Source organism: Carassius auratus, unplaced genomic scaffold (genome assembly GCF_003368295.1).
Source record: "Carassius auratus strain Wakin unplaced genomic scaffold, ASM336829v1 scaf_tig00216980, whole genome shotgun sequence".
NCBI lineage: Eukaryota > Metazoa > Chordata > Actinopteri > Cypriniformes > Cyprinidae > Carassius > Carassius auratus.
This window is the reverse complement of record NW_020528832.1, coordinates 28,940-44,899: the sequence shown is the minus strand read 5'-3', so window position 1 is coordinate 44,899 and position 15,960 is coordinate 28,940. Positions and strand designations below refer to the sequence as shown.

The 15,960-nt window shown below is 36.5% G+C and overlaps 2 protein-coding genes across 6 annotated transcripts; both read left to right on the top strand.

Moving 5' to 3' along the window:
* The first annotated feature begins 52 nt into the window (after positions 1-52).
* Positions 53-8,151, top strand: LOC113099604 (casein kinase II subunit alpha). 2 transcript variants are annotated; one of them, XM_026264477.1, is made up of 15 exons: positions 53-177; positions 1,279-1,368; positions 1,483-1,561; positions 1,838-1,966; positions 2,196-2,307; positions 2,397-2,498; positions 2,664-2,714; positions 2,794-2,853; positions 3,095-3,178; positions 3,914-4,024; positions 5,032-5,133; positions 5,325-5,425; positions 5,583-5,731; positions 6,415-6,504; positions 6,967-8,151. In XM_026264477.1, exons 4-15 carry the CDS (start codon positions 1,866-1,868, stop codon positions 7,089-7,091), a joined length of 1,188 nt encoding a protein of 395 aa, XP_026120262.1. In that variant the 5' UTR covers positions 53-177; positions 1,279-1,368; positions 1,483-1,561; positions 1,838-1,865; the 3' UTR covers positions 7,092-8,151. The 2 variants fall into 2 exon arrangements, with proteins under 2 accessions (XP_026120262.1, XP_026120263.1); XM_026264478.1 differs by lacking the exon at positions 6,967-8,151 and adding an exon at positions 6,771-6,804.
* A 606-nt stretch (positions 8,152-8,757) lies between these two features.
* LOC113099605 (uncharacterized) lies at positions 8,758-12,840 on the top strand. Of its 4 annotated transcripts, none has more exons than XM_026264481.1 (12): positions 8,758-10,151; positions 10,418-10,479; positions 10,624-10,656; positions 10,737-10,790; positions 10,931-10,990; positions 11,089-11,124; positions 11,272-11,316; positions 11,413-11,451; positions 11,556-11,597; positions 11,752-11,793; positions 11,871-12,203; positions 12,277-12,840. In XM_026264481.1, exons 1-12 carry the CDS (start codon positions 10,057-10,059, stop codon positions 12,345-12,347), a joined length of 912 nt encoding a protein of 303 aa, XP_026120266.1. In that variant the 5' UTR covers positions 8,758-10,056; the 3' UTR covers positions 12,348-12,840. The 4 variants fall into 4 exon arrangements, with proteins under 4 accessions (XP_026120266.1, XP_026120268.1, XP_026120264.1 ...); XM_026264483.1 differs by having other exon boundaries at positions 11,749-11,793; positions 12,312-12,840; XM_026264479.1 differs by having other exon boundaries at positions 11,749-11,793.
* Positions 12,841-15,960: the final 3,120 nt, after the last annotated feature.

Sequence of the window (15,960 nt, the reverse complement as noted above, 5' to 3'; positions counted from 1 at the left end):
AAGTACGCAGAATCGAATCGAATTGAATCGTTGCAAAAATCGTTCTTTAATCGAATCGAAAACGTAGGAATCGTGAATCGAATCAATTCGCTGTGTACCCAAAGACTCACAGCCCTAATACGCGCAGCCTCTTCCAGTGGAGCATCCGCCATATTGTCTACCAGGAGACACTGAGAGGTAATGCTGTGTGCGATTACGACCTACTGATATTTGTATTCCTACACGAACTGACTTTTTAATATTTTTTTCAGAAAAGGACACACACCTAAGGCACTTTGCTACTTGTACATGCTTTAGTGAATACACATCGTGCTCTTTGCTGGCCACACAGCTAACCCAGTGTGTGAGAGTGCTAACTGTTCCTTGGTCTCCACTTATGTTAAACCCGTCGCGTATTCTTAATAAAAACATACATAAACGGACTATTTGATTCCAGATCGATTAAACACAAATATCTACTTCGTGTGTTTTATCATTCTTATGAATCTGGATTTTTTAATTTTATGTAGGTTTGTTTAATCTTTTGTGCGAATGTAGCTAGCGGCGCTAGCTTTGCTATAGTGTATCGCGCCACGTTCAGCTAACAGGGTTTCTGCGATAGAACATTAATATATTTGACTCAGTGTTCATGTATTGAGTAAATTTTGCTTTTATAATCTTTTTAAAGATGTAATAAACAATTTAGAGTTTAAATTTAGAGTATAAATGACTTAGGCTGGCAAACGCTATGCTAGTTAGCGGTTAGCTGGCTAACAGCTGTTTTAGAAGCCAATAATAAGATTTTCAGAAATCCCGTAGTTATATTGTTTATATGACCTGTTTGTAATTAGTTAATTATGTGGATTATATGTAGATAAAGTTGAGAATGTAGAAAAGCTGTCTAGTGAGCTTGACCGGTTTCTTTGGCTGTGTCATCAGGCCTCTAACGTTATTTCAAAACGTAATCTTGATTTAAGGGGACATTTACTATTATTCCTCGTTACAGTGGAAGTGTCAGCGCTTAAATATCATCCCTAGTAATGTTTTTATGTATTCCATATGTTTGCGCTCCCGGCACTGCTTTAACTAGACTATTTGTGTAATTTTAAAAATTAGTAATTCATTCAGGAAGATCACACATACGTGTCAAACAGTAGTATGTTAGTCTGATGGCTGTATGGCAGTACAGTTACCTGGCTGGTTGTTAATGGACGTTGGTCCATAAATCAGTACGTAGATACCCAAGCTGATGTTGCACAGCAATGTCTGCAAAGTTTACAACATTCTTATGTTTTCCAGTATCTGGAGGGCCACAATGAAGGACTTATAGGATTGCTGTGTCTCCCGAGTTAGCTCCTGGATGTCCTCTTTCATTCATATTACAATCAGGTGGGTTGTTTTTGTGGTGGATCTGAAAATATACTACATTTCTAATTAAGTTGGTTGACTTTGAATCGACTTGATTATCAGCTTTCTTAGCAGGCTTATTTATTTCTTTTGTAGCCTATGCTCCACCATAAAGTCATCACATCTGCCTTCATCAGCTCCGCCTGTTGTTTGCTGCTTGGAGGAACCCTCCAAGGTAATGACCAACATGTACTTTTGAAGCTTTGCAGCAGCCTGTACATTTTTAATGCTTTATGAAATTAACGTAGGGAAAATAAACAAATGTTCTAATCCACATAGAATATTGTAGAAAATACAGAGATGTATACCGTATATCGCATTCCAGTAAAAAAAAATAGAGAGATGATTTTTTTTGGCCATATCACCCAGCCCTACCTTGCTTTTCAGTATTTGTGAAATATATTTTTGACAGCCTGCAATTTCTCAGTATTATATTTTGTTGTCTTTCCAGGTGTTTCAGGGAATACTGTGTGTAGAATATGTCTGGCCCTGTCCCAAGTCGCTCTCGAGTTTACCCTGATGTAAACACACAGCGACCCAGAGAGTACTGGGACTATGAATCCCATGTGGTGGACTGGGGGTGCGTTCTCTTGAGTTTTTAGTACTTATAAATTACATGCACTATAAATAGCCAATTTTGACCTAGGTATAATTATGCAACTTTATCCCTGTGGATAGTTTCTTTGTTTTTCTACTTCGGTCCTTGGATCAGATGTGCTGCTTCTTATTGTGGCATGCATGCATTCTATGTTTGTCACATTCAGTGTCTAAATCTCACATTGTTTGTATTGTATGTTTGTATTCTGCAGAAATCAGGATGACTATCAATTAGTGCGAAAGCTTGGCCGTGGAAAATACAGTGAAGTGTTTGAAGCCATAAACATCACTAACAATGAGAAAGTAGTCGTCAAAATACTCAAGGTATAATTTGATGTTTTTGTTCACACTTGTATAGAAGATTTGATTGGAGATATGTCAGTTTTTTTTTCTTTTTTTTCTTGTATTTTTAGCCAGTGAAAAAGAAGAAAATTAAACGAGAAATAAAAATTCTGGAGAACTTGAGAGGAGGCCCCAACATCATAACACTTTTAGACATCATAAAAGATCCTGTGGTATGTTTATTAAAATATTGGGGTGTTAGAGTCTTTTTTGCTTTTTTAATAATGACTTGTTTATTTTCTTGGAAACTTGGTGGATTAGCAAAATATATATATATGTGGGAGTTTGTTTTGTGCCCTCGGGTTTAAAACCCATTCTGCTTTGTTTTCAATGCCCAGTCCCGAACCCCAGCGCTGGTTTTTGAGCATGTTAACAACACAGACTTCAAGGTAAGAGATGTGCTTGTTTGTCGCCCCAGAGAATTTGTTAAATTAGATTTTGTACTAAAGTGTATCTTTTTCTTCATAGCAATTGTATCAAACTTTATCAGACTTTGACATCCGCTTCTACATGTATGAAATTCTTAAGGTGAGATGAATACTCAGGTCTTCCTGAACAAAGGCACATACTGGCCCTACTATTGTTATATCTAGTGTTTAAAGAAAGCGATATAAAGCAAAACAAAACCATCCAATATCTGTGTATTTTGCAGTGGCGAAACGGTTCTAAGTTCTGCCTATAGTTTTAGTTTGGAAGTTTCAGCAGTGCCCAAGTGCTCTGCTCAAATTGATGTCGGATCTAATTCTTATCTCCGCTTTTCTACCCCCAGGCTCTCGACTACTGCCACAGTATGGGAATAATGCACAGAGACGTAAAGCCACACAATGTCATGATTGACCATGAGCACAGAAAGGTATTAGCCAAGTTAAGAGTTTACCCAACATTCCTGTGAAATCTTCAGTGTCGTGTGATCCTTCAAAATCAATCTAAAATGTGGATTTGATGCTCAAGTTGTTTTTCTTTATCAATGTGGAAAACAGTTGTGCTGTTTATTATTTTTTTTGTGGGATCCACAATACATTTTGTGCGCGCAAGCTTGTTATTTCCAATGTAGGCGCGCGGCATGCGCGCTCATAATGGAAGCGACATGGTCCGCACCGCATTGAGTTAAAAACATCTCAACTTTTCAGAATGCCGCAAGTGCACCGCAGGTCATGTGACAAGAACTAACCAATCAGCTTCATCATTTTCCGTAACAACGTTGAAAACTCAGCAAAGATGAAGGAACAGCTGATCATAGCTGTATATGGATTGCCATTTTGAAATAAATTTATTAACAGAGCTGCTGCAAGCGATTTTTAGTGCTGCAAATCCATTTATCCTTTGCTGAAATTTCCGTGTCTTCATGGAGAGAGCACGTCATGGTTGCTTAGCAAAGGCAGACGCCTCAGGAGCGCTTCTGCCCGAGAGCCTTGGAAAAAAGGAAAAAGCGGCGCGCCTAGTGTTTTCCACACGTTTTTAGGCGCAATATGTGAACGGCCCCTTACTGAATATAAGTATTACCTCATTGACCCCAAACTTTTACAAGTAGTTTATATAGATTGAGGCCAGTTCTTGGTTTTGCTGAATGTTTCTTTTCATTTTAAAGCTTCGTTTGATTGATTGGGGCTTGGCTGAGTTTTACCACCCAAACCAGGAGTACAATGTACGTGTGGCTTCCCGATATTTTAAAGGCCCTGAACTCCTCGTGGACTATCAGGTTAGTGTCCCAAATTAATTTACAATTAATATTTTTTTTTTTGGTTGATCTTAGGGTTGGGTATTGAAATAAGACACATGCATGTTGATTCCGCTTAATGATTCCTGTGTTCACATTTTAATGTGATTTTTAAACCATTTAGTAATGAAAAGGGAAAGAACTTGCGCAGTTGTGCATGTCACGCACACATCTGAAGCGCAAGCGCAGAGAACCACATTCCCGGCCTATGTCTGTTCTTGAATCGTTCCATGCATTTCCTCTGCTGAAACGGTAGTTCCGGGCCAGAATCTTGCGACCAGTATGCACAAAATAACATCAGTATATCTTCGTAAACATAGCCATTTATTATCTTAAGTGAACATCAGAGGTGAGAGAAAGCACATGTGTAACATTATGATTAGATCTGCAGGCATTTGGTGTTAAAGAGACAGCAGCCTGATAAACACGGGCTGCCTGTCATTAATATTAAACAAAGAACAAGAGAAAATCATTCACTGATCTTGATGGAATACCTTTAATGAGGATTAATCTATATTTTCTTTGTGAAAAGTAAACAATATAGTTTTTAAACTTTTGATTAAAATTTCTGTACCTGAAATGTGTTCTGTTGTATTTATGCTATTGCTAATTGATTTGTTTGTTCCTGTTTTATTACTGACTGTTTACTTGTTTTTAACAATTTCATGTTTGAAATGTGTATATAAACTTAGTTGTTTTTGCTGTGGTATTTATTAAAACCATTGGCAAAAGTTACTTTTGTAGGCCTAGTGTTCTGTAGGCTGCTGATTTGTGCTCATGTTATTCAGCTGCAATGCCTTGTAAAAAGACACAGAATAAATATGTTTGACATCTAAAGGTCTAATTTTTAATTGGAATCGAAACTAGAAATTGTTAAGAATCGGAATCCATAAAATTAAAACGACACCCAATCCTAGTTGCTATTCACATTTAATGAATTTCAGCTGATTTTTTTGAGTTGTCCAAAAAATATTTTGGTCTTTATCTAGATGTATGACTACAGTCTGGATATGTGGAGTCTTGGGTGCATGCTGGCCAGCATGATCTTCAGGAAGGAACCTTTTTTCCATGGACATGACAACTATGACCAGGTAAACCATTTATTATTATTTTATATTCGCATGAACAACCTTATTTGTTCACAACAAATAGCTGGGATGTTCAGTCATTCATCTGATGAATTCATAAACTTGCTGTGTAGAAAAAAATATTTGTTGGTTGCTTTTATTACGCTGGGTGTTTGTCTGTTGAATTTATTGATTTGATTTGTTTTTCTTTCTAGTTGGTTAGAATTGCAAAGGTTCTGGGTACCGAGGACCTGTATGATTACATTGACAAATATAACATTGAGCTGGATCCACGCTTTAATGACATTTTGGGCAGGTATGACTTTAATACACTGTTGAAGTTGATTAAAATAAGTATTCTGTTTTGATATCCATAGTTATTTAATATTCAGTTATTGTACTGAAGTTCTATATCTGTGTGTGAAGTCATGTTAGTACCTTTCTGAACATGTCTCTTTCTCTTGTTCACCCAGACACTCCCGGAAGAGATGGGAGCGGTTTGTACACAGTGAGAATCAGCACCTGGTCAGTACTGAAGCTCTGGATTTTCTGGACAAGCTGCTACGTTATGATCACCAGGCCCGACTGACGGCCCGCGAGGCCATGGACCACCCTTACTTCTGTGAGTTCCCCGAGTTTAGCACTCTTGAAAACTTGTGACTCCAGTCTCTAACTGAACGTGCATTCTTGCTTGCTTGTCTTTTTATATACAGTTGAATTTATTATAGACGTCCAAACACTCCCAGTACACTGGGTGTAGTGAATCATTGAACCCTGTTAGGTCTATGATCATTTGATGACACTAGCATTTTTTTAAAGCTATTTGATCAGGAATAAGCTTGGGATTTAATGGGAATAAACTGTGAATTTGCAAAATTGCAGGAATGGGGAACTTAAATGTAGTTGAAAAATAAATGAATCTTGCAGCATAATCTTGGTTAAAACAACCAGATTTAATACATTTTCAGTTGAATTTCTACCGTGCACATTCCTCAAACACATACACCGCACACTTACTGCAGGACCATTGAGGACTCATGCCTTAGATGCACTGTGCCTTCCTCCATAACATGCATAGATTTTAGATTTCTGAACACAGAAAGATGGCAAAATGTCCGTATTGGTGAGTATTCACATAAATAATACTTATGTTTAAAGCTTTCTTGTGCTGTAATTAAGCTATTGCACAATACAGTTATACCATTGTAAAAACAAATACACTGAGCAAATATTTAGGTGAGGAGATAAAACTGTCTAAAGAGTGTGCAAAAAAGCCATTTGGAATATATGTGTCTTTGTTTATAGATCCTATAATTAAAGACCAGGGCAGAGGCGCGCCAGCTTCAGGAATGACTGCTAGTTCCACACCGGTCAGCTCTTCTAGCTTGATGGCAGGTAATGGTTTACCTTACTCTCCAGCGCTTCACCTCTGTTTGGGATATTTTGGCTGAGATGAACATTGTCGTGTGCCCAACCTCGTGTCACTTCAAACCTGTATGGCTTATTCTGCAGAATGCAAAAGTTGACATTTTGAAGATTGTTTCATATTCCACCCCTCCATACAGTGCAAGTCACTGGAGTCCAGAACAATACCGGACCCCACTAGCTTCTATCGTATGGACAGAAGCGATTTTCTAAATATCATATTTCATGTTCCACAGAAGAAAGTCTTACAAGATTGAAATGATACGAGGGTGAGTAAATGACAATGTTCATTATTGGGTGAAACTTTTATTTTTTTTATTTTTTTTTATTATATCCTACAGTTCAAAAGTATTTTCCCAGAATCTTACTAAGAGAGATATTCAGGCTTCAGCATACACTAGGCTAAATGTGTTGGTGGCTTTCACACTGCAGGCATCGCCTCTATGACTCCGAGCACACAGTCCAATATGGCCACCATCAGCGCCGGCTCGCCCGTCATTCCTGGCCCAAACACAATGGCCACACAAGTGCCCACTGCCGCTGGAGCCCAGCCCTGAACCCCGCCCGCCCGCCCCCCACCCGCACCCCTCTTTCTCACATCCATCTATCCGTCTCTCTCTTCTACGGGCCTGCTTGGAATTGTGAATCAGCGGTGAAGGGGTGGGGGTGCACTGAATTCATGTGTGGTTATTTTTATGTTGCAAATAACCCAAACTTTTGTTTTTCTCCTCAGTTGTTGTTTAGGGGGACTGTGAACTCAGAAAGAACCCATAATGGTTTTGCACCTGTCTGTGTGAGTTAGAAAAGCAAATGGTTGTGAACTTCCACTTGCCTTGACTTGTTTAGAAACACTTTAATGTCCACCTGCAGAAGGATAATAAAATTAATTTTTATATGTCCCTGTAGTGTTCTCGTGCTCAAACCATTACACTGACTGACTTTTTAATTGTTTTTTGGGAGGCAGGGAATATATATATTTTTTGTATTTGGTATTTTAGTCCTAGTTTTTACAAGTCTTGATCACAAAGTTCACAAAACCTGGTGTCATATTGAACTTCTAGTATAAATGCAGAGAAGGAGTGATTTGTTCCTTGGTTTGGAAGAATATGATGGGGACAAGACAAAACAGATTTGATGTCCGAGTCATGATTCTTCTCGTTACGGCGCGTTTCAACTGCATTTGGACTGAAGGCCAGATTTATTTCTGATTTGTTCAATTATTGTGTAACAAAACATTCTTGTAACAATAATGGAAGCTCTTGTTTCAGCTGTGCTGGTTCTGTGTATATTGCAGGTTGATTGGATTTGCACCTGGATCTTGAAGCCTCACTAGTGGCTGTTAAAGGACTTGTACCAATTATTGAGTAACACAATAATATGCCAATGTTTGTGTTAGCTTCAGTTTGTGTGAGTGGAATTCTTTTTTGTTTTTGAAAAGTTTCAGACATTTGTTTGACACTATGAAGAGTTTTTGTAATTTTCTTCTGAGAGGCGACTGTTCAGTGAAATACACATTTCTTTCTACCCTACGATTAAATCAATTAAACAGGTGAAATATCAATTTAGCATTGCATGTTGTGTTTTACTGTGGTTCACCTTTGGTTGGCTGATTTAAGAGCAAACAAGAATATAATGTGGAAGGTTTGTGTCACTCCCAAAGCATTTTGTCTAGACAAGCTTCTTTAATACCTTAATTGTTAAAGTGTTTCTTAAATTCTTTCTTTTGGTCTTGTCTATAAGTGAAAGATGTTGAAGTCTAGCTCTGTAGCGGAGGCTGAACTATGTTTGTCCTCTGCCTGTGTTCAGTGTGACCAGTTCAAATCTAAATATATTACTGTACTGTAAATTCATTTAAAGTTTGCAATAGATACTTTTACAGAGTTTTTTTTTTTGTGTGTGTTTTATAAATCATTTAAAAGAGAAAATATATTGTTTTAGGAAAAAAGACCATGTCACTTGTTTATTCAGCTGTATGTTTAATGCAGCCTCTCTAATACAGTGAATGGTATGTTTAAAGTCAGGTGGGAAAAACAGAGGCTACCTCACTCACATTTATACCGAATTCAATAAAAAAAATAAAAATACAAAAAGGAAACCAATTGTTGGCTGTTGTTGAAAACTAGGTTAAATTTTTCGTTTAAAGCTTCGCTGTTCTCTTCCACTGAGATGAGTTTTCACCAATACACCACTGATTGAAACCAGATTTAAATTTATTCTAAAACAAAAAAAAGTTACTGCGTGTGTTGGCATTATCCAATACTGTCACACGAAAAAAGACAAATATATTCTAAAAAAGAATAGCAAAAAATAAAACTCTAATTAGAGAAGTAGTGTTTGACCTGTTCATTTCGTGATTTAAATATATTGTTAGCAATGGTTTACGAGTGTAAATAGTTTAAAACTTTTTATTTCACAACATTCTAAAAATACAGTGCTAAATAAACATTGAATTAATAAAACGAAATAAAAACCAAGTAGGCACATGCATTTAAAAAAGAAAAAAGCCAATATGTATAATAGACTGTTCTGTCTTTCATTTGTCCTGTTTTCTTCTGGCTGTGACGAGTTTTCATTTGGAGCAAACGGTTTTGCACGTTTGTAGCGTAGTCATCGTTTGTCTGCCATCTAGTGGACATAGGAGAGAATTGATTCATTTTCATTTCAAAACTGGTTTTCATATAATCTCCACAAACGGGGATCCGTTGCAGAAGTTTGAAGATATTTGAAAGCGTTGCCAAATAAGTTAAATAGAGGTAAAGTTGCACACTAAATCATCTTCATTCTTGTGTATATTCGTACATTACTAAAGATATCACCCGCGAACATTTAGTTTAATTCCTAACCCTAATCAAGTCTAGAAGGTTAAACCGTGTTATGTTTTAATAATTACAATCCGATTTAAAGTAGTAAGCGTCTCTAAATTAAATGTCCCAATTTTTTTTTCATTTATTTGTATTTGAAGAAGGAATTCAATAGTAATATTTAATACAACCACGTTTGTTTCAAAATATAAGCTTTTTAAATAGTAGTAATATTTAATAATCAGTTCCTTTATTATCCGTATATTTAAAACATATTGTGTGGGGGAGAACGTAATTTAAACAATATCTTTAAGCAATTTTAACCCCAATGACAAATGATCAGAAATTGTCTTACTCTGTATTAATCCTAAACTTTATTATCCCCATTGCAGTTTTCTAAACTGACAGAAATCCATTCTAATGTGATGCTTTTTTATTTCCAAAGATCCTTTCCTCTAGTGTTAATTTAAAAACCCTTTTGAGAAGTATATGAAGTAAATGAATAGATGGATGATGGCCTTTAATCTAATGGTTTCCTATTTCTTCACAATGGAACAAACAAAATGCTTCAGTGGATCTCTGTGAAGGGAAGGAAATGCCATGGGGTAAATTCAGCCATGCGTCCCCTTAATTATTAAAAAACACACCTGCCATTCAGAGCAAAACAGGTCTTTGCTGGTTTCTCAGGCTTCATCTCCAGTGTCCCTGTGTCCGGTCATCTATGACCCTGTTGTCCAGATCAGAGACCCACACTCATATAAAGCCACAAATGACACACAAACCCTTCAGAAGGACATCAGCACTCAATATGAAGCTGTAAGTTACCAAACATTTTAAATTGTATTATTTTTTTACTTGGGTTTATTTTGTTGCGATATGTTTGGTCAGCATTTTCAACGATAAAATACATGATCCATGTTAGTTTTCAAATATTAAGGGCTGTTTCATGAGTGCTGGTGTAAAATGAATGAAATTGCACAATGAGAGAGATGGCTCGATAATATTAAATGCGTGTTTGTTACATTAACATCGACATTTGGAAAATGTTGTAATTTTCTGTCTTATTCTCCCTCTTGGATCAGGATCAACAGCTGCCTGACTGTTCTCGTCTTTATAAAAGCTGTACAATCAGCAGCTATGAGAGGTAAACTTCATTTCATATCGACTTGATTTGATTATGGACAGGTTTAGGTGTTGGACAATATAGTAGTATTCTTATGATTTGTTTTGCTTTGAAGATATCTTATTGTGAATAATTCATAATGACATAATTCACTATACATTTTAGAAGGGAGTGAAGATTTGCTATATTTCCTGAAGGGTGAGCATGTTTTTTTTCCCTGCTAAAAGGAACAATTTGACATTCATTATTTATTCTCATTTTGTACATTCTCACCTCAGATGCATTTGAAATGAATTTACCTCTTGACCGCACTGAACCAACACCGCTCTCAGGTCTGTGCTTTGTTTCTTCAGACCTTTCCTGAGTCTGTTGCATGGAAATGAAGGGAAAGTGAAGTTTATACTCTTATGTGAGAATCAGAAAAATAGTCAGCTGTGCTATTGGTCATTGGTTTCCCATTTTCCCCCCTTAGAAATGGATCTAGCAACAGAGAAGATTCTGGATCTTGTACATCTGGCAGATCCAACAGCAGGTGAGTGATTAGACGGTGATGGAAAACTGATGTAATGTTCAGACGATTTAAGAAATCATTATTTGTGACATTAAACTGTGACATTATTTAATTTACAGAATGTGAAGCCCCAGAAATTGTTGTCAACTCTGCTGGTATGTTTTATTATTTCTTATTACTTTATAACTTTTTTTTTTATTAAAACGTGTTTGCAAATATATTCGTTTACACTTTGGATAAATTGCTTTAAAAAAAAAAAAAAGTCTCACTTAAGTTTTTATTTTTTATTTTATTTTGTTTAGACTTTTCCAAAACAACACCCAAACCAAATTTGGTAGAACTTACAGGTAAATTAACAATTTTTTCTATACAATTCAATAAAAAGGCTGATATTTGACTATTATTTTGTTTACTGATTTTTTAAAACACATGATCTCTCTAAGATGTTGCTGAAGAGAAATCCATAGAAAGCAGCAACTCAGGTGATCAGTCAAACAAAACAAACAAACAAACAAAAAAATAAAGCTAAAACTTATAGTCTACATTGTTTAGATGTTTATTATTTCCTAATTTCCTTTTTAAACAGACAGCAGATTAGCTGAAAGAGCATCAGCAGAAGACAGCAGAGGTACAGACCTGTCATACTTTTATTATACTTGTGCATGCATGAATTAAATTCTTATTCCCAAAAGCCTTGTAGATTATTTTTGCCATTTTGCCCAGTTATTTATCAGAATCACTCCAACCATGTAACTAATTCAATATACTGTTTGCTTCAGAAGGTGACGTCTTCAAGAGTTTACGGCAGGGAACAGCACTTGCAGGTATGCTGCTGGATAATCTGGATTTTAGTTTTTATTTTATTTCCTGAACATATGCATCATCTTACAATTCTTTGCAGTGATGGAGGACATTAGTAGTCAGGAAATGAACAGACCTGAGGAGAACGGGAGATACCGACCCCCAACGACCCAGAAGTTAGATAAACACAACTTTGTGGTAAAAGAAACAGACAGACAAAATCTGGACCTCATGAAAGAGCTGGATCCCATAATGCAGAGTTTCGGCAGTAGAATGAACCTCAAAGACCAGGCTGGTAAACCACATGAGACTGACAAAAGAGCAATGGATTTAGACAGCCCAGAGTTTGTGGACACCTCGGAAAGACCAGACCGAGATGCTGACAGTGAAGAACGTGATGGTGGTCGAGGAACATTTCAGACACAAACCTCAGGTCAGTCTACTATAAAACCATTCATATATGTATATAAAACCACATATTTATATTAACCATTAATATTATGCAGGAATCAAATTGAAACTAAGCTATGCTGATAAGCAGGGCATACTGGACGACAGTAGGGAATCAGTAGATTAGCTTCTGGGATGCACAGAAACATCTGCTGAACATCCCATGGAAGAGAACAACAGTCTGGATGCCCCTAATCTGGACCAGAAGAGTCAAACGGACACAATGAGCTATCAGAACCAGCTGAGGAAAATATGTCCCACAAAGAGAGAACGAGGATCCAACAACCCAAGAGCACGGCTGGATTTAGAGCAGTGAAACTTTGGACAGAGACAACAGCAGAGAGAGGCTGCAATATCATGTGGCAGCTCCTCTGTGGGACAATTTATTTTTTTCTTCCCTTGAATATATACATTATATAGTATGATACAATGTGATTTTAATGTCTGTTTGATCCAATATTTTTTTTCTTTTCGTGGATTGTTATGGACCTGCATAAATCATTTTTACTCATTCTATGAGCTCTATGATTTTGTGGGATGCCAGTATAATTGAAATTATATAGAAATGATTAAAAACATTTTGCTGAATAAGAATAGAACCAAATAAACTACTACTACTACTAATTATTATTATTATTATTATTAGCATAGACTGTTAAGAGTGTTAAGTGTTTTAAAGAGAAAAGTCCAAATAATAATAATATTTTTTGATTATTTTATTATTATTATTATTATTATTCATGTCTGTCCTTTTACTTATTTTGCTTTTCCCCAGTATTATTTATGTACACATATATTTAATATCATTATTTTATTTAACTATATAATTCCTTTTGACTAAAGATATCCGACGAATTCCGTTAAAGTTTAATGTCAGATAATATTTAGGTTAAGGTATACTTTTTTTGTCCCAGAGGGAAGTTTGTCTTTGGGATCAAACTACAGCGACTGCATCACAATACTTAATGCATTGCACAATAAAAAATGAACACACATTAGTCTCTTAACTCAATAAAACAACCATAAACATGCACATAAAAAAAAATATCCCACACTTAATACTAATTAGTGTTTTAATTGCAGAAGAAAAAAAATTCTTAAAGCTGTTTGGCATTTAGATCCTAATTAAAAGTGCAAGGAAGAGTTACACTTTACCATTGTTCTTCCTAAGTAGCAATACTTACTGTATGGTGCACCGTCCTCCATATGCAGTTAAAGGCACTAATATTCCACTGAACTGATTTGTGTGTCCCACTGACAGTATTTTAAAAGATTTAAATTGTTTTTTTCAGGTCAGTGGTTAGCAACAGTGCATTTTCTGCTAAATTTAGTCCCAGCTCAGAAACACAGACTGGCTTGCTGCGAATCTCTCAATGATTTAACACAGCTAAATGATTAAATCTCTCAGCGTTTAGCTTTAGACAGACAAATAGAGGGTATTTATCAGCTATGACAAGACAGCTCGCAGCTCTACAGACGTGATGGTGATGAGTGTCTTAATGCATCAGCCAGATCCACCTTTCCTATCTGTTTATCAGACAGATCCCGCTGTCTTCTCCATTTATCACATAGATCTCATCCCCCCTGGTGCTTATTAGTCTTACAGTGTTGATTTTGGTGGGTTTTTACAATAAGTTTCCAACTGACTGTATGAAAGGGGCTTCAGGTATCGTTGGCTCGATGGTGTCCTGTCAGGGTCATAAATCATGCAGTCTCTAGATGATGGCAGGATTCATCAACTCTGCCAGGCCCTGGAGAGTCTTTTTCAGTCACACAATTGTGACAGAGATGTCAGCATGTTTAAGGAGATTCACAAGAGATTCTCACTCAAAGCAACTGATTCACAGCTGCACGGCTGGTCCAGCAGGCCTATCGATCTCCACACCGAAATACTGGGGGTTATTGAAGACACATTCGTCTGACAAATTCGTCATCAAATTACAACTAATCCTGTTGAATGAGAGATTTAGATCATACGAAACAAAACGTCCTACAGGTCGTTATGAAAAGCATGAAAGTGATCTAAATCAAGTTAAGCTCAATTGACTGCACTTTGAGTTGATTCCCCCTTTTATTTGGAATAAAATCTAGTTAAGTCAGTTTGTGGCACAATGCTGATTCAATTTGTCCTTCCTTTTATTAAAAAATAAATACAATTTGAGTTACAATTGAGGCAATTGTAAGTGAAAGTAAAAAAAAACCTGTAAATGTAAAAAATACTCACTCATACTCATTTGACATTGTCCCTGAGTGTTAATTTTTTTTGTAAAAACGCTTACTAACCCTTTCTAAGTAAAGTTAAATACAATTTTAGTACTTCACTGCCATGACAGTACCTACACTGTAAAAATCCATAGTATATTTTTATAAAATCATAAGCTTCACATTTACACTTTTAAAAATAAAAGTTCCAAAAGCGTTTTTTTTTTCTCAGTGGTCCCACAGAAGGACAATTTTGGTACCCCAAAGAACCTTTTTTTTCTTCTTCTTTTTGTTAAGAACATTAAAAAAATCTAAAGAACCTTATGTGTAATGGAAAGGTTCAGTGGATGTTAAATGTTATTCAAAGACCACTAAAGAACCCTTTATTTTAAGAGGGTATGCTTTTAAATCCTTCCAAAATTGGCCCTTTTCACTTTCAGTGCAGGTGCCTCACTGCAACCTCGATTTTGGTTTCTTCTTCTCTTTTGATAAGAAAGAGGAACAAGTAAAAAATGTTTTTGCTGTGTTTATACCACATTATGCCACAAATACAGTCGGCTGAGTTTAACTTGTATTGAACCGATCTAGTACTTAATGGGAATCACTCCGTTTTGGTGTTGTCAGCTCATTTACAGCAATAGTTCCCATGAGTGGAACGTGACAAGGGGCAACTGATCTGACACATCAAAGCCTGTCAACACAACACAAAGAATGGACATCAGCAGTTTGTACAATGATGCAAATCTGTCAGTTTTCAACATTAAGATAATTTTTTAAACCTTCACAGTCTCAGATTCTACCTTCTCATGAAAAAAATGTCCTGTTATGCATCTTGTGTGCATTAAAGGGTTCGTTCAGCCAGAAATGAACATGAAACCATAAATTACTCACCCTGAAGTCACCCTAGCTGTATATGACTTTCTTCTTTCAGACAAGTTTAGTTGGAGCATTAACTTTGATCTTTCAAGCCGTTTGATGCAACTTAGCGGGTGTTGCACTCCATCGGTTCATGAGGAGTTTAATAAAAAAGCTCATCCATTTAAAAATAGTATCTCACAGGTTCCAGGGGGTGAACAAAGGCCTCCTGAAGCGAATCGAAAATATACATATTCAAAACGTAATCACTTGAGTCTAGCTTGCACTCCCAGGTGAGTGATTCCAGGTGAATGATGTATGAGGTCAGCGTTTGATTACCGTATTTTCTGGACTATAAATCACACTTTTTTTCATAGTTTGGCTGGTCCTGCGACTTATAGTCAGGTGCGACCTATTTATCAAATTTAATTTGACATGAACCGAAAGAAATGAACCAAGAGAAAACATTACTGTCTACAGCCGTGAGAGGGCGCTCTATGCTGCTCAGTGCTCCTGTAGACTACACTGAAAACATAGAGTGCCCTCTCGCGGCTGTAGACGGTAAAGTTTTCTCTTGGTTCTTGGTTCTAAATAAATGCAACTTATAGTGCAGTGCGACTTATATATGTTTTTTTCCTCATCATGACGTATTTTTGGACTGATGCGACTTATACTCAAGTGCG